The sequence below is a fragment of the Ambystoma mexicanum genome, chromosome 2q, assembly GCF_040938575.1.
Source record: "Ambystoma mexicanum isolate Mex_15411 chromosome 2q, UKY_AmexF1_1, whole genome shotgun sequence".
NCBI lineage: Eukaryota > Metazoa > Chordata > Amphibia > Caudata > Ambystomatidae > Ambystoma > Ambystoma mexicanum.
The window spans coordinates 1,169,726,982-1,169,751,858 of NC_090924.1; the positions used below are offsets into that span (position 1 = coordinate 1,169,726,982).

Below are 24,877 nucleotides of genomic sequence, written 5' to 3' on the forward strand. Positions count from 1 at the left end.
GGCACCAAATGGACTAGAAACTGCCCTGGCTCTGGATGTCCTATCTGAGCACCTCACCTAGTCCAGATTATATGTTTTTGAATGTCGCACTTGTCGTTTTTTCATTTACCTTTATACATACATGTACTAAGAAGAGCAGCCCGGACATTAATTAAAACTGGACCATGTGAGCGATTTCACTGCAGAGAAACACGATTGCGCTGGCACCTCTGCCCCCTTCAGTAGTAGGCACAATTCTGTGTGCCTGAGGTCCCTCCTCCCACTGCACTGGAAGCAACAAAGACCGCCCTCCACAGCGCCAACCTCCCCTTCAGCGCCTCCCTCTCTCCTCAGCTCTTAAAGCCGATGTGCAACTGTTCCTGGCCCACCTTGGCACGTCTCTTCTGTAGCCATGAGGAAGCTGCTGGTGGTCACGGTGGTCGGAATACTCGCTGCCCTGGTCGGCGAAAGGGTAGTGCGTTTGAGGTAAGAGCAGCGAGCTGCCGGCCCCGGTCTTCCTGCTTTCTCGTCAGAGCGTATTAGGTCAGAGGACAGAAGTTGCAGAGGGAGGATTATCTGTGTGTTGACGAGACTCGCGGTGCAAGTTCTTGTCTCGGCTGTCCTGTGATTATGTGAACCGCAGCAGGTGTAGTTGTAGAATGTACAATACACCCAGAGGAGTAGTTTGACCAAAAGTAATGTATTGTTGTACTTTCGTGTTGCCTTTGGCTGTGTGCTTGTATTTCACGGGGATTAAAAACGGACCATAACTCACATGTGCACAATCAGAGCTGTGAATTACAAGGTTTAAAAGCGTTGCAAAATGGAAGGAGCGCGCACCCGAGACCCAGCGTCAGCTCATGGCATGTTCCAGCTTATCTAGTTGTGATTTTCCATGTGTGTGGACAGAGACCCCGCACTGCAGCCTCCCTGCACCTCATGTGCTTAGCCATGTCGCGTTTACCCTTGTACTTTACAATAAGAAAAAAGCAATTCAGCGCTGTTTTTGCTCTCTCGCTGCGATTATTGCAGATTGCGCTTTTTCAGAGGCTTAAAACGTTGGCGATGTTCCCCAAACTGCACGAAACTTTTCCAATAACATGGACATCCAGCATTCTGCAAGGTATGGTAAAGTTCCATCATTTGGTGAAAAGTTATCAGGGATGCATGTAGCAAAATGTGTTGCCTGTGCAAACTTGCTACAATGGGGCCGTACCCAACTAAAGACAACAGCGTGACAGGAACAGGCACATTTTGATGTACTTACTGCAGGATGCGTCTCTGACATAATTATTCATGCTTAAATCAGCTTGAGAGAACGTCAAACCCCTGAAATGTCAAGGTGTTTGAGGTTCCTGGAACTTTAAATGTTTTTCTGAAATTTATGGCTAGAAGCAGGGTTATAAATCTCAAGGGTTCCAAGCAGAGCAGGGCCCAGCAGAGGACCGCCTGTACCCTCAAGACCTTGGGGCCTCATTAAGAGTTTGGCAGTGCAGGAAAAAAGTAAAGGTAATTCCGTTACCTCTTTTTTTTCTGCACCTCCAAATAACTGGTTTTGGAGGAATTACCACCGTTGGAATGATGAGTGGTAATGCAGCTGATTTTTGTAGGAAATGTTGAGGATGTACCTCCAGCATTATGATGGCGGTGAATCATCCACTTTTCCTCCCCAAAACGATTACTCGTAATTCCACAGGTGGTAATTCCGCCAATAATCCTCGCTGGAGTCCTATGGACTCCAGGAAATGGGTATTTACACCGCTTACCACCACTTGTAATCCTGTGGTAAATCCACGGGGCCAATTGGTGGAAACCCTAAATCCGTTAAGCGCTTGAAACACATTGTGTATAGGCACTATATAAATAAAATATCATATATTATATCTGTTTTGTTGGTACCTTGGAGGATTTACCTCTGAAATACACCCAAACTTGTGATGAGGCATTATTCTACCGGCTCAAGCTTGAAATACACAGAGACCAAGCCTTCTCGCAATGGAAAATGAATAACATGTTTTCTCTTTCCAGCGCAAGCATCCCTTGCTCTAAAATGTATAGCACCGGAGGGTTGCTCGCACTAAAACTAGATCCTCCCCCCTATTTTCAGCACTCGCCCATGCCACAAAAAGAGAAGGCCTTTTTTTATTTCTATCGCTCAAATTTTTCTCTTTCGAGAAAGAGTGACTTCTGATGCAGGAATTTGCAGTTTTTTTTGTTTACCAGCTATCATCAGTCCCAAGGGAGCCAACATGTGAATTTCCTGGGAGGTGTAGGGCAACTCCCAGCAATCAGACCGAGGAAATACAACCCGCTTGGTAATAAGGCTAGGTTCATCCTTTTTCGAGAAAGACAAGACCTTTTATTTTGTATACAAGAAGGAAAAAGCAACAGGGTATTATAGGTCCTCTGCTGAAGAGCTCTCTGCCGTCTTTCGGACAAACCTCTCCTTATAAGTGCACATATTGTCACTCATGACACAATCAATATACAGTGTTAATCCCCCACCCTCATTGGCTGCCGTCTATGTACTTGCTAATGATTACATATAGCCCATGCTTCAATTGGTTCCCCCGTCTTCCCACTCCTATTCACCACACCTGGGTAGCGGCTTCGTCCATCAAAGGATACTAAAAAACAATTGGTTAATATCAACAAGCACCACCCTACCTTCAATACTAGCCACATCACATGCACCTGATTATCACTATGAACTCGGTGGGGAATTTCGAGGTCAGTCTGGTCCTTTCAAACAAAGCTGCTCTTTTCTCATCCCAGACACGTTGGTTCCCCCATCATGCCCTCCCCCTGTATGGGCATCATTCTTAGCTCTCCCTGGCACAAAACATAGATCATGCTGTTCTCTTTTTTTCTCATTTATCAATTCCCCTCATCTAGGGTAAACCTAGTGTCGCACTAATCAATCCAGTTTACAAAGAATTTAGAGCGCATTCCCTGCACAACTGATAGTTCAAATGGAGTGACCATTATTCTGGGTGGTGCTAGTGTCTTACATTTTGGTTAATGTTTTGGCATTCTAAGACCTCTGCCTTTGCACTCAGGAATACAACCTTGGCACTAGGCTGCAGCCCTTCACTCCTTTGGCTGCACACATTCCTACCTAATTAATTAAAAGACCTAACTGATGTGGGGGCATATGCATTTTCCCTTGCAGCACCTGGGAATCGGGATGCAATGGTGAGGTGAGGGAAAACACGGCCTACAAGGATTCAGGCCTACTCATAGATGCAGTGTTAGTTCAGGTTATGACTGTTGTTTATATATGTATAGTACATTCTACATATTCAATTGCAGAATACCTTCCCCTATATGACTTCCCACTCCGTCAATTACGCCACCCAAAACACCCTGCTCCCCCTGCGCGTCCTGTGCTTATTTCCATATGTTCATATATTTTTCACAAGTCGTCTAGGAGGGGTGGTGGTCTGGACATGCATCCCAACATTCCCCCTTTAGTTAATCATTAATTAACTAACTTAACCTCACAGACCCATACCGTACATATGTGGCATAAACTACCCCATCTCATGCATACTTTTCTGAGGTACAGGTGAGACATATGCGATCCCCATCACCAGCTAGATCTACCCAATATTCAGTGTAATTCTCAGGATCTGGTTGAGGTGATGTTAATGTCCCTGGGTGGTGGAGACGTTACGTGGCTTATTCAAATCCTCAGTTTGAGCCTGCCCCTCTTTTGTGCCCAGGAAAGCTATTCTTGTCCCAGTAGTGACCATCATTTTTGCACTACTTGGGATACTCATGACACAACATCGAAGCATCGTCTTGGACGTGTAAAATACCACCAACAGGAACATATCTTCACCAGTGCCCCAAGCCAGGACGGCGACCATGAAAACATATCAAACCATTCTTCAGATTGCACACCTGCTTCAGTTTCCAGTCCAGTCTTCAGTTTATGTTGCGTCAGGGACCCATTCTCCGCATCATTTGGGGGTGTGTATGTGCAACATGACATCACAGTTTTCTTACACCTGCCCCCTTCCATCACCATTAAGATGTCCAAAACATATCTATTCTGAAGGATCATCAACCAGATCGCGCTCAGCTCACCCTTGATTGCACTGAGGCCTTGTTCGGTATCATTTGCCAAATAACGATCCGCAGACACTTGGCATTCGCAGCACCCTGTATTCCTTGGGTCAGAAGGGACGTGCAAAATACTTCTGTTTTGGTGTACAGTGGATATTTATCTGGGATTGCTTTAAGCAGCTTGGATGATTCTTCAGACAAAAAGTTTGAACTCTTCCTTCTCAACTTCAGCAACCGTTTGTTCTTCTTTGCTACAGGGCGGGGGATTGGTTAGATGGTGAAACATATTTCACCCCATCTCATTCCGATGCTATTGTCAAATGTACTCCTGGCACCACCAGGATAGCGGAGTGCAAGGTTATAAATGCACAGTTTCGTCACCAGGAAGGTGGAAGGTGCAGGTATTCTTGTTGGCCGCATATCCAATACATATCCATCAGTGCTATTGTTCCTTTTGCCAGGTCTGGAGTTAACAATGTCTTATTGCACTTAGTGCCTACTGGAACAGTTCCATGTCCTCGAAAACTAAACTGGTATTCATTCCATTGATTGAACTTTTACTGGTGTTTCACGTGCTTCAATCCATGTTAGCTTGGATATATGTGCAGACCATATTTCAAAACAGTACTTGTTAATGATCCATATAACTTCTTCTCCAAACCCTGCCAACCCCCCTGCCACACAGCTCACGACTTGTCTTCATCTTTGTCCATTAGTACAACTTTTACTCCTGGATGTTATTTAGGGGTCGCCAGAGGTCGCTGTTGCGACCTCTGGTGTCTCCCTTGCAACCCCTGGGTTTGGCTTTGCAACCCCTATATTAAGAAAAAGAAACAAAAAGAAGCGCGGAGCTTCCATTTTTGTGTCCGTTTCTTTATCAATATAGGTGCTTGCTGCTGCCAGGTCTACGATGCTTCGGCAGGCGCCAGTGCATCTGATTACAAGAGTTATATAACTTTTCGTGGTTGCATAGCAACCACGAAAAGTCACAGAGCTCTTGAAAGCACGTGAGGGAAGGGGGTCAGCAGCTAAGAGAATGGCTTCCAGGAAGGCACTCTGCCGCGTGCCTGCTTCATTCCCAGGGTTTGCTGTGGAGCCTCGGACCTCTCCTCCTTTCTCTGCAGACATCTTTACAGCGGCAGGTGCAGCCCTCTCCCCTCTGCTCATTCTCAGTGTCGTGTATGGAGGGGTGCTGGCTGCTGATCATGTGCCTGTGCTGCTTTGGTCCACTCACAGGTATGTGAAGAAAGAACATCAAAACAGCTTATAGTTTCGCAAGGGTGCCATTTATTTTTAATGAACGTTGTCCCACTAAAATCATATGGCAATCGTTTTGCAAAAGGGTGCAATGCACACAACAGGACTTTTCTAGTCGTGCTGTTTATAAATGATAGTTTAAGAAGCCTAGTTGATCACAATTGTTTAAAGATAATCGTCATTGCTGGTGTGTTTGTTATGCAGTTGTCCCATATCTCCGTCGATGGCAGGTAGTTTGCATTCAAAAACACCTTTTTGCGACAGACCCTCCCTGTCAGTTCATTATGATGGGTAAACTAAGGGATTAAATCACCTCTGGTAACATAGTTTGCCTGCTAACTTTCCCCCACTGACCTGTACCACCAGACACCACCCATTCAGCGTTAAAGTTGTTATGACTTCAAAGTCCATACATTGGATATGTTTAGGGCAAGTACTAGACATTGCACCCAAACTCGTGCACACACCTTCAAGTTACCTCACATCAGGTAGCATATTTGAGGAATACCTGCAAATGGGTTAATATGCCATACAGTTATGCCATATTGCATTCATTAGTATACGACTCGCATGCCGCCTCATAACTGCTCAGCTTTTAAGGAGATTTTAGAAGGTGGAGGTGGGGGCAGAGTCTGAGATGAGTAGTTCTCTAGAGGAGTGGTAATGCATTAGCAGAATTGCGAAAAAGACATAGGAGCTGGAATGAGAACTGCACAGTTGCCAACTTTAATACACAGCTATGAACCCTCCCAATGGTATGTATTTTGCCAGCATCTGATGCCTGAAAAGTAGATCCACGCAGGCTTGACATGTGGCCAACTTTGTACCAAACCTGCTGATGAAATGGTCTGCTGTTAAATCTCAGTTACCAGTTTAATGGTATCCGCTAGCGAGTGTAATTTGCTTTCTGACTTTGAGAACGTACAGACATGTAATTGCTCATTTTACTATAGCTGGTAAGATAGCTATAGCCAGTAAAATAGCTCAGTGGGTTGATTGCTCGCTGCTGAAATGTGTGTGTGACCTGAAGGTTGCAGGTTTGACTACTGAAAAGGCCAAGTCAGCCTTTCATCCTTCTGAAGTTGATAAATAAGTACCAACACAGGTTGGGTAATAGTGTATGTATGTTTGTTCTATATAAAGCGTTTAAGCGTAAGTGCTATATAATAACACATCATTCTCATTTGGGCTCGGACGTCTGCCTGCATTCACAGTGATTTGGTAATATGGGCCTATTCACACTGATATTAGCGATACATATGGTGATCCTTTCTTGTATGAAATGTATATCACATTACAGTGATATCGTAACCATATTTTTTGTAGTGAACAATGCTATGTGATGCCACTTTTTTGTCAAGGGGTGAAAGGTTGTGTTCCATCACTTCCCGTGATGTCACTTCGGGGTGGGGTCAAGTGACATCACTTCCGATGTCATCAGAGGTCAAGGGCCGTGTGATGTCACTTGCGCTACCCCTGGAATTTTGTTGAAATGACGTCCCTGCTTGTATTTTTTGCCCCTGGAACAGACTTTGAACCCGACACAGTGCTAAATGCACTAGACAATTAGACTCCAAGGGCAATATCTCCTGAGGTACCAACATTTTGAGTGCTCCCAATGTGTGGGGATGAGGGAGCAGACCTAACAATTCCTGTTGTACATCTGTTTCCCCACTGAATTCATATAACTATTCCATACATTATTTAACACTGGGTGGTGCACATTGAACATTTTATCAAATAATACTCCTCTGTACTGGTCATACTCTTTTTCTTCCTAAAAAACCCTACTCACTTCTATATTAATATTCCATGAGAAAATATTCTGAACCTTCATTCCTTTACATTATGCCACTGTAGGTAAGTATTCATCGTTTGGTGTTGTGGCTTAAATATTTTTATCAAAACCTCGAACATATGTACATTTCTTTGAAACACTGCTACACCCCCCCTTTATATGGCCTACCTATATAAGAACAACTAATTATATATACGTACCCCATGGCCAAACATTTCAGGCAGGAACACGATAGTGATGTACACCTTCTTACGTTTTTTGCTGTTGCCCATGTCCCGACTAACTTGAGAGGTGGTGACCGAACCCTGAAACTTAGACAATTGGAAACCAGGTTAATTTTAGACTTTGATACTAAATATCCCAACTGTCACAACGTGGATGAGGAGTTGCATACGTTTATGGGCATCTGATACTTTGTTCCTTTTGCTCCAGTTTTTCTTGTTCTTGTCGGTTTGATTCTAGGTACCTAATATTGCTTCTCTTAGGTACTAATAAGACATACTGCTCTGGCCTGGAAACGCCTTGTTTATTTTAATTTTATTATCTGTGTTATTGTACCAGACTCATTTTCTTTTTGGTATGGATGTCTTGCCATTCTGATACATTAAGGGACCGTTACTATTATGATTTTGATATAGGTTTATTCTAAATCTGTTTTTTCTATCAATATTGCTCTCTTTCCTTCCAGTTTTTGCCTTCTCTCCTTACTTGTTATTCTATAAGGCTGAGCACGGTGTAGATTTCTTGTTTTCATATATTTGCTTTTTACTGTGTGGGCACGTGATCAACAACAAAACAACTAGTTTTTAAAGAATTTAGGGCATGTAGTGTCTTTATTCCAACCCTAGCTTGCAGCCATATGTATTTTAATATGGAATTTTATCGTAAAATCCTTGCACTTTGAGTACCCAAAAAAAAGTTTGGTCTCTTGTCTATTGCTGCTAAATCGGTATGTTTACAGGAAATGCACTTGCACTTCATGAGTATCAAACTACTTTGGTTGATTGTCCACTGCTGCTAAATCAGTATGTTTATATAGAAACGCACTTGCACTTTATGCTGTAACTGTGGGCTGCCCCACTCTTCAGATCTTTTGCTATTGCAGTTGCACTTTATGGCCCATTTATAGAAACATGTTTTAATTCCATGGTCGCATTTTTCTGATAGTGATGCATTTATTTTTAACAAGCCACTATTGCCTTCATATCTATATTGTTATTCTATATATTGTTTTCTTCGACTTTATACTAATGCTATGTTAATATGTTTACATAATATTGCTCCTGCACTTTATGTTATAACTATTGACTGCATGTTTTGGAAAGTGATGTTTTCATTTCCAAGAAAAAAATACCTTTGTGTATGCATCCATATCAATAATCCTTCATTTTTTATCATGGGACTTATATTTCAGTATTATGCTTACCTCTTATTTTGTGACACTTTAAACATGTTTCTTGAATTACTTTACTGTGCAATGTATTATACTGCCATGTCTAATTGTTCATATCATTGTTATGTTTTAGACTTTACTCCAGTCTAACATGGCTGCCCTGGTTTGTACAGCATAGTGGTTGACTTGTGGAAACAGGCAAACTGGAAGAGGGACTACTGTGCAATATCTATTGTGTTTTTCACTCTGGTTCCCTAACATGACCAAGCGCTCAGGGAAGCGCGAAACGCGTCGTTCAGGACCCATCCTTGGCGTCCTGCTTTGTTTGCTGTGTGTGTTATGCTTTTTTGCCTTTTTTTACCATCATTAAAACTCGTGTCTTTACTTTGATTCGAGTTTGTCATTTCTGGGAACTGCAGTACCTCATGGTTGGGTGCGTTTTTTTTTTCTTCCCTCTGTTGTGTTTCTGTTATATTCACATGGAGCGTTACATGTTATAAATCAGCACCGTGAGTACAAACATTTCTTCAGTGGAATTGGCGCGATTTTCTCACGATCGCTCATGTGGGCTCTAACGCTGCAGCTGGTGGCAAAATATTTACTGACTGGAGTTTGAGTGCGGCACCCTCTAGGGAGTTGGAACCGGCTGCCCTTTGATGTCAGCTTTTGTAACGTGTGCCGGAGGATGCACGGACAACGGCTCATAGGTAGGTGACAGTTTTGTTCCTTTTGATCTGCCTAAGGCTTACGCTGTGATATAGTGCCTATTTCACTCTCTCTGCACCCGCTTCCACTGCTCCTGCATATCGATCCACGCTATCTATTGTGGACGACTTTGCCCCACTGAGGTCATTTCCCATATATATATTTTTACTTCTTGTTTTTTGGTAAATGCCAAGGATATTTTTCTTTGGCTTTTTGGCAAACACACGCGCAAACATGCAGGACGCCAGGGTGGCGGCCCGGCTCCTCCAGGCCAGGGATTTATTTAATGAGAAGCAGGATTTACCAATAGTGTTACCAAATAGTGGGACTAAGAAGATTGTCACCATTATTTCCCCTGAACTAACTTTGCTTTGAGAAATCGAAAAATCCCGCAAGAAGGAGATCTCTAAGTGGTGGGAGGAGCACTCCCTGCAAAATTACCTTGATGTGGGTCGCGTGCCTAGTGGCCAACGCATCATGACAACACCATCTTTTGAGGATCAGGATCCACGTATGTTGGAAGAGTGGGGTGGTGCCAGCAGTCATTGTTCTGCACAATTTTTGAAGATCCTGGTGAAGTATGCCAATTTAGACCGCACTGCTGTGCTTGTACATCTTGAAAAACTTGAATCTGAATTGCTTGATGTTCCCAGTACTGAAGAGGGAAAGAAACTGCGAACCAAATTGAAGAAGATCTGATTGTTTATGAAGAGGAAATCAAACAGCGCAAACACAGAAAGTTTATTAGGGATAAAACCAACTATGAATCAGGACGTATTTTCACCTTTGCCAAACGATTTGACTCATTGCGCAAAAACTCAACCACACAAACGTTGCCAAAACAACCGGGCGATGCTGAGGCCATGTCATCGGAATCTGATGTTTCTTTCTCAGAAAATGATGAAATACCAGTCAAATTAAATTTTTTAGATGAAATTAGACTCTTGGGCAAAGACGGAAAAAATCAAAAGAGAGGCAGAGGTCGTGGCAAGAGCAGAGGAAGAGGGAGAGGAAAGGACCAGAAATTGCCAAAAGGGGGAAAAAAAACCATCAAGGCCGTCGTGGGAAACGGCTCCGATGTACATCAACAGGGCAGGTTAATGCGCTCTGGGATAAAACAGTAACTATGGAAGCTATGAAATTCCATCAAATTGTTAACATGTCTTTCCACATACTCACGGGTCTGCAATTATCATTACTCTCACTAGGCTTAAATTTCTGTCCTAGCACGACATTTGATTATGTTGAGTCACGTCTGGATTTTGACAAATTTCTACGCAAGGTCAGACTCAAAAAATTATTTTCCATTAATCCACTGCAGGCCGAACCCTCTGTGTCCCGTACTGGTCGTACTGACCTATGTATCTCTGATATCCCTATGCTGACTGAGTTGGCCTGTTTGAATAATGATTTATTTGATCCCTCAAATTTCGATCCTGTTGACTTTGACATTGATCCCAAATGGGATATATGCACCAAACTGAAAAACAAGTCCAGGTTCAATCCGCAGTTCTCTGTGGGTGGCTGTATTGAGGCTTTCCAGGATCTTTGCGTCAGTGATCTTCGCAAATTAAGGAAGAAACCCTTCAACCATAAACAGAATTTGACTATTCCATAACGCTTGGCCCTCAGTGAACTACGAATTTGTCCAATATTGTGATAAAAACGTCCGACAAAGGCTCTAATATTGCCATTCAGGATAGGGAATGTTATGTGGCCAAAGCCAATCGTCAACTACTGGACCTGTGCTGTTATTCCAGGCTGCAAAAAAATCCCTTTGGAGAAATACAGTCGGAGCTGACTTCTCTATGTACCAAATGAGCGGATAAAGGCCTTATTGAGGATGAGTTAGCCAAATTTCTTGTTCCCGACAGCCATATCATCCCTACTATATACTTCCTGCCTAAGACACATAAGTCTTTGACTCACCCGCCAGGCAGGCCGATTGTCACCTTATGTGGTTCCCTTCTTGAGCATATGGCACAGTTCATTGATGAGTTCAGTGTTACCTTCTTATCTACGGGACACTAAGGACTTTTTGAGTCACATTACTGATATACCTTGGGAGGAGGGTTTAATGTTGGCAACTCTTGATGTTGTTCCTTTGAATACCTCCATTGATCACACCACTGGGTTGGCAGCTTGCAAATATTTTTTGGACACTCGATCTCTGAATTTTCTAGGGCACAGTTGTATGATTTTGGATATGCTTCTGTTCAACTAACAATGTTTTTCTGTTTGAGGGTTTCTTTTATCATCAGGTCAGAGGTACTGCTATGGGCAGTACCTTTGCCCCATCATACGCTAATTTGACCATGGGGTGGTGGGAGGCTACTTTTTTGTCTGATTTACTTTCATCTAGTTTCCCTACACAAATTATTGGTTGGTGGCGTTACATTGACAATGTTTTTTTAATTTGGAAAGGAAATGAAAGTGAATGGGCATCTTTTGTGGACAGCATTAACAACAATACTATGAATCTGAAATTCACTGAATGTCATAGCTCCACTGAGATTGTATATTTGGATGTCAAGGTGAGGCTTGATAACTTTGGCATTCACACATCCCTTTACAAAAAACCCACCAACATAGGCCTCCCTCTGCATGCCACAAGTTGTCATCCACCCTCTTGTAAGAATAGCATTCCCTATGGTGAATTTATTCGCCTCCGGTGCAACTGTACAGATGTCCTTGAATTTGACCGGTGTTGCAGTTTGGCTGACGTTGGTTTTTTACAACAGGGTATTCGAAAGAAGATTATAGAAATGGCCTTTGTTAAAGCACGTGCACTTTTGAGGGAAAAGCTATTGCATGGTCCTACCAATAAGAAGAACACGGACCATGATGAACCCCGCCTCATTGTCACATTTAATAATGCTTCTTATGATGTCCGGAAGATTATTATGAGACATTGGCGTATTCTCATGCTTGACAAAGATCTTGGTCCAATACTGCCGAAGTGCCCTATACTGACCTACAAACAAGCACCTTCGCCGAAGGACAGACCGGTTTCCAGTTATTTATCTCCTGTCCAAAAAAACTCTACCATGACCAATTGGCTACCAAGTTTTCCAAAAGGGTTTACCAAGTGCCAAAAATGTAAGGCCTGTCCACACGCTACTGCCTGCAAATCCTTTATACGTCGTATTACAGGCACTGAATTTAGGCTAAAACATTTTATCAACTGTGATAGCCCTTTTGCAGTGTATGTCGTCGCGTGTCCCTGCCGAAAATGGTACGTAGGGTCCACTACATGTATATTGAAGCTCAGAATTTTGCAGTACCTAAGAGCCATTAAGAATTTTGACCCTATGTACCCCATGGCCAAACATTTCAGGCAGGAACATGATAGTGATGTACACCCCCTTACGTTTTTTGGTGTTGCCCATGTCCCGACTAACTTGAGAGGTGGTGACCGAACCCTGAAACCTAGACAATTGGAAACCAGGTTAATTTTAGACTTTGATACTAAATGTCCCAACGGTCACACCGTGGATGAGGAGCTGCATACTTTTATGGGCATCTGATACTTTGTTCCTTTCGCTCCAGTTTTTCTTGTTCTTGTCTGTTTGATTCAGGGTACCTAATATTGCTTCTCTTAGGTACTAATAAGACATAATGCTCTGGCCTGGAAACGCCTTGTTTATTTTAATTTTATCATCTTTGTTATTGCACCAGACTCATTTTCTTTTTGGTTTTACGGCTGTCTTGCCATTCTGATACATTAAGGGACCCGTTACTATTATGATTTTGATATAGGTTTATTCTAAATCTATTTTTTCCTTCCAATTTTTGCCTTCTCTCCTTATTTGTTATTCTATAAGGCTGAGCACTGTGTAGATTTCTTGTTTTGGTATATTTGATTTTTACTGTGTATGTACGTGATCAACAAAAAACAACTACTTTTTAAAGAATTTAGGGCATGTAGTGTCTTTATTCCAACCCTAGCGTGCAGCCATATGTATTTTAATATGGAATTTTATCGTAAAATCCTTGCACTTGCACTTTGAGTACCCAAAAAAAAGTTTGGTCTCTTGTCTATTGCTGCTAAATCGGTATTTTTACATGGAAATGCACTTGCACTTCATGAGTATCAAACTACTTTGGTTGATTGTCCACTGCTGCTAAGTCGGTATGTTTACATAGAAATGCACTTGCACTTTATGCTGTAACTGTGGGCTGCCCCACTCTTCAGATCTTTTGCAATTGCACTTGCACTTTATGGCCCATTTATAGAAACATGTTTTAATTCCATGGTCGCATTTTTCTGATATGATGCATTTATTTTTAACAAGCCACTATTGGCTTCATATCTATATTGTTATTCTATATATTGTTTTCTTCGACTTTATACTACTGCTATGTTAATATGTTTACATAATATTGCACTTGCACTTTATGTTATAACTATTGACTGCATGTTTCGTAAAGTGATGTTTTCATTTCCAAGAAAAAAATACCTTTGTGTATGCATCCATATCAATAATCCTTCATTTTTAAAATTCTTATTTTGTGACACTTTAAACATGTTTCTTGAATTACTTTACTGTGCAATGTATTATACTGCCATGTCTAATGGTTCATATCATTGTTATGTTTTAGACTTTGGCTGCCCTGGTTTTTACAGCATAGTGGTTGACTTGTGGAAAGAGGGACTACTGTGCAATATGTATTGTGTTTTTCACTCTGGTTCCCTAACGTAACCAAGCGCTCAGGGAAGCGCGAAACGCGTCATTCAGGACCCATCCTTGGCGTCCTGCTTTGATTGCTGTGTGTGTTTTGCTTTTTTGCCTTTTTTTACCATCATTAAAACTCGTGTCTTTACTTTGATTCGAGTTTGTCATTTCTGGGACCTGCAGTACCTCATGGTGGAGTGAGTTTTTTTTTTTCCTCTGTTGTGCTTCCTGATATATATATATATTACATGGCCACGGTAGTGGCCATGTAGTTATGGTTAAGTTGGTGTTTCCATAGGAAGAGCACTTTTTGGGCGGCTTATAACTTCGCTCTCCCTGGATGAATCCTCACCAAACTTTGCAAAAAAAAGTATCTGGGTCACTCTGAATTTTTTTGCAAAGTTTGGTGAGGATTCGTCCAGTGGGGGGCAAAGTTATAGGGGGGGGTCCCAAAACTTTTTTTTCCCACATACTGAATGGGAAAACATTTTTGCTCGTGTCTACAGCCCAAACCGCTGGACGGATTTTCACCAAATTTGGACCAGGAGCAGCGCTTGGTCCCGAAAGCGTGCTTTTGCAAATTTGGTGAAAATCCATCCAGCAGTTTTTAAAAAGAATGACCAAAAAGTAGGTAAAAAAAAAAAAATTGTGATATCTGTGTTCGCTTCGCGGACACACTTCCCTGTTCGCTCCGCGGACAGGACAGTGATTGGGCAAGCAGCTTGCGTGATGTCCGCGGACATCTGACGTGCGCTCTCATTGGATACGGTGAAATCGTGCAGTGCGTCATGGCTTCAGAGACGCCCGCCATCTTTGTGAGAGGCTTTGTCAGGTCAGCAGGAGCGGGATCTGCCGCCTGCACAGTAAGTCCTCCACCCCCCGCTCATGCCCGTGTCTGTCTCCTGTTCATCCCACCCCCCGCTCATGCCCCGTGTGTCCTTCTTGTCCCCCCCACCCCCACTCATGCTTCGTGTCTCCCCTATTCCTCCAGCCCCCCGCTCACGCCATCGGCACATGGTGGCCAGCGGAGGGCCGAGGAGCGGGATCTGCCGCCTGCACACGACATCATGTCCGCTAATGCCCCGTGTGTCTCTCTTCCTCCTCCCCACCCCCGCTCATGCCCCGTGTGTCTCTCCCTTCCCGCCCACCCCCGCTCATGCCCCGTGTGTCTCTCCCTTCCCGCCCACCCCCGCTCATGCCCCGTGTGTCTCTCCCCTCCCGCCCACCCCCGCTCATGCCCCGTGTGTCTCTCCCCTCCCGCCCACCCCCGCTCATGCCCCGTGTGTCTCTCCCCTCCCGCCCACACCCGCTCATGCCCCGTGTGTCTCTCCCCTCCCGCCCACCCCCGCTCATGCCCCGTGTGTCTCTCCCCTCCCGCCCACCCCCGCTCATGCCCCGTGTGTCTCTCCCCTCCCGCCCACCCCCGCTCATGCCCCGTGTGTCTCTCCCCTCCCGCCCACCCCCGCTCATGCCCCGTGTGTCTCTCCCCTCCCGCCCACCCCCGCTCATGCCCCGTGTGTCTCTCCCCTCCCGCCCACCCCCGCTCATGCCCCGTGTGTCTCTCCTCCCCTCCCGCCCACCTCCGCTCATGCCCCGTGTGTCTCTCCCCTCCCGCCCACCCCTGCTCATGCCCGGTGTGTCTACCCCTCCCACCCACTCCCCGCTCATGCCCCGTGTGTCTACCCCTCCCACCCACTCCCCGCTCATGCCCCGTGTGTCTACCCCTCCCGCCCACCCCCCGCTCATGCCCCGTGTGTCTACCCCTCCCGCCCACCCCCCGCTCGTGCCCCGTGTGTCTACCTCTACCGCCCACCCCCCGCTCGTGCCCCGTGTGTCTCTCCACTCCCGCCCACCCCCCGCTCGTGCCCCGTGTCTCTCCCCTCCCGCCCACCCCCCGCTCATGCCCCGTGTGTCTCTCCCCTCCCGCCCACCCCCCGCTCATGCCCCGTGTGTCTCTCCCCTCCCGCCCAACCCCCGCATCTCTCCCCTCCCGCCCACCCCCGCTCATGCCACGTGTCTCTCCCCTCCCGCCCACCCCCGCTCATGCCACGTGTCTCTCCCCTCCCGCCCACCCCCGCTCATGCCCCATGTGTCTACCCCTCCCGCCCACCCCCGCTCATGCCCCGTGTGTCTACCCCTCCCGCCCACCCCCCCGCTCGTGCCCCGTGTGTCTACCCCAAACCGGCCACCCCCCCGCTCATGCCCCGTGCGTCTACCCCTCCCGCCCACCCCCCACTCATGCCCCGTGTCTACCCCTCCCGCCCACCCACCGCTCATGCCCCGTGTGTCTGCCCCTCCTGCCCACCCACCGCTCATGCCCCGTGTGTCTGCCCCTCCCGCCCATCCCCCCGCTGATGCCCTGTGTGTCTACCCCTCCGGCCCACTCGCCCCACTCATGCCCTGTGTGTCTACCCCTCCGTCCCACCTGCTCCGCTCATGCCCTGTGTGTCTACCCCTGCCGCCCACCCCCCGCTCATGCCCCGTGTGTCTACCCCTCCTGCCCACCCCCGCTCATGCCCGGTGTGTCTACCCCTCCCGCCCACTCCCCGCTCATGCCCCGTGTGTCTACCCCTCCCGCCCACCCCCCGCTCATGCCCCGTGTGTCTACCCCTCCCGCCCACCCCCCGCTCATGCCCTGTGTGTCTACCCCTAATGCCCATCCCCCCGCTCATGCCCTGTGTGTCTACCCCTCCGGCCCACTCGCCCCGCTCATGCCCTGTGCGTCTACCCCTGAAGCCCACCCCCCGCTCATGCCCCGTGTGTCTACCCCTCCTGCCCACCCCCGCTCATGCCCGGTGTGTCTACCCCTCCCGCCCACTCCCCGCTCATGCCCCATGTGTCTACCCCTCCCACCCACCCCCCACTCATGCCCCGTGTGTCTACCCCTCCCACCCACCCCCCACTCATGCCCCGTGTGTCTACCCCTCCCACCCACCCCCCACTCATGCCCCGTGTGTCTACCCCTAACGCCCACCCCCTGCCCACCCCCCGCTCATGCCCACCCCTCCCGACCACCCCCCGCTCATGCCCTGTCTATCCCTCCCCCCACCCCCGCTCATGCCCCATGTGTCTATCCCTCCCCCCCACCCCCACTCATGCCCCATGTGTCTACCCCTAACGCCCACCCCCTGCCCACCCCCGCTCGTGCCCACCCCTCCCGACCACCCCCCGCTCATGCCCTGTCTATCCCTCCCCCCCACCCCCCGCTCATGCCCCATGTGTCTATCCCTCCCCCCCACCCTCCGCTCATGCCCCGTGTGTCTCTCCCCTCCCCCCACCCCCCGCTTCTGCTCCGTGTGTCTCTCCCCTCCCTCCTACCCTCCGCTCGTGCCCCGTGTGTCTTACCCCTCCCGCCCACCCCCCGCTCGTGCCCCGTGTCTACAACTCCCGCCCACCCCCGTTCATGCCCCGTGTGTCTGCCCCTCCCGCTCATGCCCACCCCTCCCGCCAACCCCCCACACATCCCTCCCGCCCAACCCCCGCTCATGCCCCGTGTGTCTCTCCCTCCCGCCCACCCCCGTTCATGCCCCGTGTGTGTCTCCCTCCCGCCCACCCCCGTTCATGACCCGTGTGTCTCTCCCTCCCGCCCACCCCCGTTCATGCCCTGTGTGTCTCTGCCTCACACCCACCCCCGTTCATGCCCCGTGTGTCTTTCCCTCCCACCCACCCCCGTTCATGCCCCGTGTGTCTCTCCCTCCCACCCACCCCCGTTCATGCACCGTGTGTCTCTCCCTCCCACCCACCCCCGTTCATGCACCGTGTGTCTCTCCCTCCCACCCACCCCCGTTCATGCACCGTGTGTCTCTCCCTCCCACCCACCCCCGTTCATGCACCGTGTGTCTCTCCCTCCCACCCACCCCCGTTCATGCACTGTGTGTCTCTCCCTCCCACCCACCCCCGTTCATGCACCGTGTGTCTCTCCATAACACCCACCCCCCGCTCATGCCCCGTGTGTCTCCCCTCCCGCCCACCCCCCGCTCATGCCCCGTGTGTCTCCCCTCCCGCCCACCCCCCGCTCATGCCCCGTGTGTCTCCCCTCCCGCCCACCCCCCGCTCATGCCCCGTGTGTCTCCCCTCCCGCCCACCCCCCGCTCATGCCCCGTGTGTCTCCCCTCCCGCCCACCCCCCGCTCATGCCCCGTGTGTCTCCCCTCCCGCCCACCCCCCGCTCATGCCCCGTGTGTCTCTCCCTCCCGCCCACCCCCCGCTCATGCCCCGTGTGTCTCTCCCTCCCGCCCACCCCCCGCTCATGCCCCGTGTGTCTCTCCCTCCCGCCCACCCCCCGCTCATGCCACGTGTCTCTTCCTCCTGCCCACCCCCCGCTCATGCCCCGTGTGTCTCTCCCTCCCGCCCACCCCCCGCTCATGCCCCGTGTGTCTCTCCCTCCCGCCCACCCCCGCTCATGCCCCGTGTCTCTCCCTCCCGCCCACCCCCCGCTCATGCCCCGTGTGTCTCTCCCTCCCGCCTCCACCCCCCGCTCATGCCCTGTGTGTCTCCCCCTCGCCCCCACCCCCCGCTCATGCCCCGTGCGTCTCCCCCTCCCCCCTCCCGCCCACCCCTGCTCATTCCCCGTGTCTCCCCCCTCCCACCCACCCCCGCTCATGCCCCATGTGTCTACTTTCCCGCTCATCCCCCACTCATCCCCCGTGTGTCTACGTCTCCCGCCCACCCCCCGCTCATGCCCCTCTCATGCCCCGTGTGTCTACCCCTCCCACCCAACCCCGCTCATGCCCCTTGTGTCTCCACCTCCCACCCACCCCCTGCTCATGCCCCGTGTGTCTCCCCCTCCCACCCACCCCCTGCTCATGCCCCGTGTGTCTCCCCCTCCCACCCCGTGCTCATGCCCCGTGTGTCTCTCCCTCCCGCCCACCCCCTGCTCATGCCCCATGTGTCTCTCCCTCCCGCCCACCCCCTGCTCATGCCCCGTGAGTCTCTCCCTCCCGCCCACCCCCCCTCATGCCCCGTGTGTCTCTCCCTCCTGCCCACCCCCCCTCATGCCCCGTGTGTCTCTCCCTCCCTCCCGCCCACCCCCCGCTCATGCCCCGTGTGTCTCTCCCTCCCGCCCACCCCCCGCTCATGCCCCCTGTGTGTCTCTCCCCTCCTGCCCACCCCCTGCTCATGCCCCTTGTGTCTCTCACATCCAGCCGAACTCCCGCTCATGCCCCATGTGTCTCTCCCCTCCCGCCCACCCCCCGCTCATGCCCCATGTGTGCGTCCCTCCCGCCCACCCCCCGCTCATGCCCCGTGTGTCTCTCCCTCCTGCCCACCCCCCGCTCATGCCCCGTGTCTCTCCCCTCCCCCCCACCCCCGCTTATGCCCCCTCCCGCCATCCCCCGCTCATGCCCCCCTCCCGCCCATCCCCCGCTCATGACCCCCTCCCGCCCACCCCCGCTCATGCCCCCCTCCCGCCCACCCCCCGCTCATGCCCCCCTCCCGCCCATCCCCCGCTCATGACCCCCTCCCGCCCACCCCCGCTCATGCCCCCCTCCCGCCCACCCCCCGCTCATGCCCCCCTCCCGCCCACCCCCCGCTCATGCCCCCCTCCCGCCTACCTCCCGCTCATGCCCCCCCGCCCAACCCCCGCTCATGCCCCCCCGCCCAACCCCCGCTCATGCCCCCCCCGCCCAACCCCCGCTCATGCCCCCCTCCCGCCCACCCCCCGCTCATGCCCTGTGTGTCTACCCCTCCCGCCCACCCTTCCGCTCATGCCCTGTGTGTCTACACCTCCCGCCCATCCCCGCTCATGCCCCGTGTGTCTACCCCTCCCGCCCACCCCCTGTCTGTCTCCACCCCTCCCGCCCACCCCCTGTCTGTCTCCTGTTCCCCCCACCCCCTGCTCATGCCCCGTGTCTGTATCCTGTTCCACCCACCCCCCGCTCATGCCCCGTGTCTCTCTGTTGTTCCCCCCACCCCCGCTCATGCCCAGTGTCTCTCTCATGTTGCCCCCCGCTCATGCCCCGTGTCTGTCTCCTGTTACCCCCACCCCCGCTCATGCCCCGTGTCTGTCTCTATTGTTCCCCCCACCACCGCTCATGCCCAGTGTGTCTCTATTGTTCCCCCCACACCCTGCTCTTGCCCCTTGTCTCTCTCCTGTTGCCCCCAGCCGCTCATGCCCCGTCGGTACACCCCGTTTCGGCGTCGCTGGTTCGGCGACAGGATGTTTTGGCGCGCCGCACACCAGTGCACATCGCCTGCTGTTTAGGGAAACGTTCAGTGCAGTGCACTGAAAATGTGAGCTTCAACTTCACCCCACACTATTTTAAAATGAAACTGTTCTAGAGAGGTTTCATTTTAAAATAGTGTGGGATGAAGTTGAAACTCGCACTTCCAGTGCACTGCACTGAACGTTTCCCTAAACAGCAGGCGATGTGCACTGGGGTGCGGCGCACAGAGCAGAATTGATCTGCCGGGCTCACCTTCGCGGGCCCGGCTGTGTACTCAGCGTGGCTGTGGTGCCTGCATGAAGAACTCGCAGGACATTTATGTGCGGCCAATTCAGCGCAGGCTGTCGCACCGTGCCGCGCTGATCCAGCTCCTGCGCCGAACCGGCCGCGCCAAATCGTCCCAGGCCGAACCGGCTGCCCCGAAATGTCCTGCTCTGTGCCCCGTGTCTCTCTCCTGTTGCCCCCCCTGCTCATGCTCTGTGTCTGTCTCCCTCCTTTTCCCCCCGCTCATGGCTCGTGTCTCCCCTGTTCACCCCCACCCCCCGCTCATGCCCTGTGTCTCCCTTCTTTCCCGCTCATGCCCCGTGTCTCCCTTCTTTCCACCGCCTGCTCATGCCCCGTGTCTCCCTCGTGTTACCCCCCACTGATGCCCCTTGTCTCTCTCCTGGTCTTCCCGACCCCCTGCCGATGCCCTGTTGTGTTCTCTTTATACACCCTGCCTTCCCTTTCCCTGGTGTCCATCTTGGTAAAAGATTTTCCTTCCTACACCGGGACGCCTGCTTGCGGTGTCCTGGTTTGGGAAGAAAAATCTTTTTTTTACCACCCCGGGTTCCACTTTGAAAACCTAGGATGCTTGTGGTCTTCCTCCATTGAAAAGGACGTTATGGTTACGTTGTGCTAATAAAAACCTATGAAATTCAGTAAAAAAACTTTGTTAAAGGGACGTTATGGTTCAAAGTAAAACCGAAAAACCCCTGAAATTCGCCAGTTATGGTAAGCTAAGCAACCATAAATCGCGCCACTACGTGCACTGATAAGACTAACTCCCAGGACATCAAAGAAGACATCACAAATGTCATTGATGACATCACTGATGACATCACATGTGCATTTACCTTTCATGAAAAGTCTGTACAAGGGATTCTTTTTGTAATGTTAATAAAAAAAAGTGTCAAGGATCATTGGAATAAATATCAAGTGCTAATTAGTGCATTAAAGGGATGGTCTAGTAAACATTTTTATTTAAAAAATAGATAGGCCACATAAAAAAAAATACTAGCATCCTCCGTTTTAAAACTTCCTATGTAAAATTTTGAGCTATTCAAGCTCAAAATTCGAAAAAGCAAGCACAGGGGCGCAGCCATTTTGTGAAATGGAGGCCCTCCTGTGCTGGCTTTTGCTTTTGCGGCACTAATGAAGGAAAAGCCAGCCAGCTGTAGCAAACAAAGTCTACCGCTGGGTGGCTTTCCCTTCATTAGTGCCGGGACTCGGAGGACGCGGACCGGAGACCAGAGCAGGAAAGCTGCAGCTGAATCTCGGTAAGTGCTATTTATTTTTTTTACAAAAAATAAGCACTAGCTGCGTTTTTTTTTCTAAGTTTTCCGGGCTGGAGGAGCCTGGAAAACTTAGAAATAAAACCGCAGCTTTAAAAATGTTGTATTTATGTTTGCGGTCGCTTTTGAAGCGACCGCAAACATAAATACGTTATTGTGTTGGAAAACGCTGCGGTTTTTCTTTCCAAGTTTCTGAGTGCAGAGAGTTCCTCCTCTGTCTCCCTTGTTTTGGGTGTAGTGGTTTCAAGCCGAGTGATCCTCTTTTCCCCAGCTTCTAGTTCCTTCCTCCGGCACTAGCAATGACTTGGGCCAGAGCGACCTCTTCCGAACATCATGGGGCAATCTGGTAAGAAAGGTATTTAATACACTTGGTTAACTGTGTTAAATAGAATTCATACCCAGGGATCGACACAGCCCTCTGATCATCTGACACACTCTGCACAGAGGTTAGTGGCGTGTGCATACGTCTCCCTGTCACAATCTCATGAGGGGAGAGCTGATGATCCTTACAGGGGTGGGTCCTTAAACGGAACAAGTCCACAGGGAGACAGTGCACCCAATTCTTCTTCAGTGTTGCACACAGTTGGATAATATTGTTTTTGACAGGTGGGTTATCCGTTCTACTAACCCGTAGGCCTCTGGTGATGAATAGAACACAGCTTGAGCTTTATTCCTAAAGCAGCTGCAACTTCTTTAAACAACTCATTAAAGAAGTGGGTGCCATTGTCACTCCTCATGGTATTGCACACTCCCCATTGGGGAAACACTTCTCTCACCAAGAACTTGGCGGCCGATTTGGCATCAGGGTGTGCACACGGGCCACCCTCAATCCAACGGGAGAAGGGACAAACGACCACTCTCAAGTAGCGAAAGGAATTACAGCAAAATCTATGTGCAGCTCATGAAATGGACAAAATTGACATGGTTTGGTGCCTTTTAATGTCTTCAACGTCTGTCCCGTAATATAGGTTTGGCACACTACACAGTTGGACGTGAACAAGGATAACAATTCTTGAGTATTAGGTACAGACCAATCCTTCTGATTATATCTGCAGCAATATGTTGTTTAGAGATGTGGGCTGGGTAATGAATATGGTCAAACGCCACCAAAGCTAATGCTTGAGGCATCACAGCCATCCCAGTACTTTTCTTTCTCCACACCAAATCATTTGGGGACTGCGCACACCCCCTCGTTTGCCATACTTAATTCTCACTTTACGGGGCCTGACCTTGTATCTCAATGATTTCTGTAACCGGAAGTGCTGTATATGGAAAATGTAACTGCATATTTACAAATGCCAGATGCTCAGGTATAATTGGTACTGGTAAATACGTGGTCTGCTTCGCTGCAGTGTCCGTCGATACATTCCTTAGGCAGACAAAATCTGCGCCACTTGTGTGGCCGGCGCACTTTACTATTGCGGCAAGTGTAAGTTCCCCAAGCGTGGCAATTACACTGTCCAACAATGCTGCCTGCTGTACAGGGGATCTATCTGCTCAGCGAAACCCCTTTCTCATCCATCTCGACAACCTTGAATGAACGGTTGTCGTAACATGCGCTGAGTCCGAATATATCCTCGTTCGGCAGCCCTGTGCTGCCTCAAGAGCTTCAATGAGAACGATCAATTTTGACGCTTCTGCAGAATAATGTCCTGGCAGCTTCCGCTGCAACACAACCTCAAATTCTCCATCAACCAGACGTACCACTGCCGTTGCAGTATGTCGCTGACCTGTCTCCTGGTCGATACTTCATGAGCTGTCAGCGAAGTATACTTTGTGGGGTGCATTCAAAGGCCCCAAACACAAGTTACTTTCACATGAACAGCAGGATTTTAAACAATGAAACAAAAAACTGCGTGGTCTTTGTTTTTTTTCCCAAGTAAAATTGTAGAGCCATGTGTTAAAGGGGCTTACCTGTCATTAGCAAAGGATAAGCAGCATATTAATTTACAAAAGGAGGAGGAATCAAAGTTCCCTGACACATGGAAAACAGGATTTTTAAACAGTGACACAAACGGCTTGCAAAGGTGTGTGCAAATAAAAGCAGTTTAAATGTGAAAATGTATCACTGCTAACAGAAAAAAGACATGATGTGCGGGTTGACAAAAAGCAATGTATATTAGGTTTCACAGGAGATAAGTAGGGCAAAAGGGAACCCTCTTTTTTGTTGAAGGGGGCCCGACTCTAGAGGGTAAGTTGATTAGCAAAAAGTAGGGAAAGAGAGTCAAAGGCTACCCCTATTCAGAGACGCATTGTAGCTAGGTTCGGGATGCAGCATGAGCTAGGTTTAACAAATACTAGCCAAAGAAAAAAGGTCACAGGAAGAGGGATTGTGAATCATAGGAAACACTTTAATTAAATGCTAGACAGACATCTAAAATGTGGAGGCCTCTAAACCAACATGAGGCCTACTAGGAGTGATATTAAAAAACATAAACCAAAAGGAAAAAGGTACAATTACAAAATTAGCTACACATTTTTGTGAGGTTTAGTAGCAGAGTATTTTGTGCACTTTCATGTACTACTCAACAGTAGTTGTACGCAATTGTTGTCGACACAAACAAACAATGAGTGTTTCTGGTTCGGAACAAGAGTGACCGACAGATGTTGCAAGATGAAAGCCAGTTGTCTGAAGGGACCGAACTGTCATCAGGACAGAGTTGATGAAAACAGGTATTTTGATGTACCTATGGAAAGGGGATGACATGATTTGTGTCAGACGAGGGTGACCAGGGAATAGACTCATAGTTAAAGAGAAAGGATGCTGCAGGTCTAGGACCTACCTGGGTGGTGTTGTGTCTGGTAGTGTTGCAAGGATTTGCTGTTGAAAGAGTACATAGTGCCCTTCAGAAAAAACCACCACCCAGCTCCTATCCACGCCCAATCATAGCCAGGATCCTCAACTTCCAAGATAGGGAAGTTATATACGCTACTCACGTGAGGGAGGAGCAATAAACAGGGACAAAGCAAAGATCACGATATACCCAGATTACACCCCAGCGGTCCAGAGGGCAAGAAACTCCTTTATACCAATTAAGGCAGGCTGCGCCAGCTGAACCTCAAGTACATCCTGCTTTACCCATCCAGGACTCAAAATCTGTTACACCTCGCCCTCGGCCGCGCCATGTTTCCAGGGTTCTGCCTCGTTGCTCTCGTATGAGCAAGAACAATTGGGGAATTTCGGTTAACACTAAAATAAGGGACAGGAAAGTGATCGCCCTTCATAAAGGGTTACGGCGCCGGCATGCGCCCTTCCTATCGCGCTGGCAGCTGCCATGGCAA

At 49.3% G+C, this 24,877-nt stretch overlaps 1 protein-coding gene across 1 annotated transcript in view; it reads left to right on the forward strand.

The window, feature by feature from the left end:
• Positions 1-280: 280 nt before the first annotated feature.
• The window catches only part of LOC138570024 (serum paraoxonase/arylesterase 2-like), a 771,286-nt gene continuing 746,689 nt past the window's right edge, over positions 281-24,877 (forward strand). The window contains exon 1 of the mRNA XM_069648557.1: positions 281-465. Coding sequence (XP_069504658.1) covers positions 392-465 — 74 coding nt within the window. The 5' untranslated portion in view covers positions 281-391. The remainder of the gene's footprint in view (positions 466-24,877) is intronic.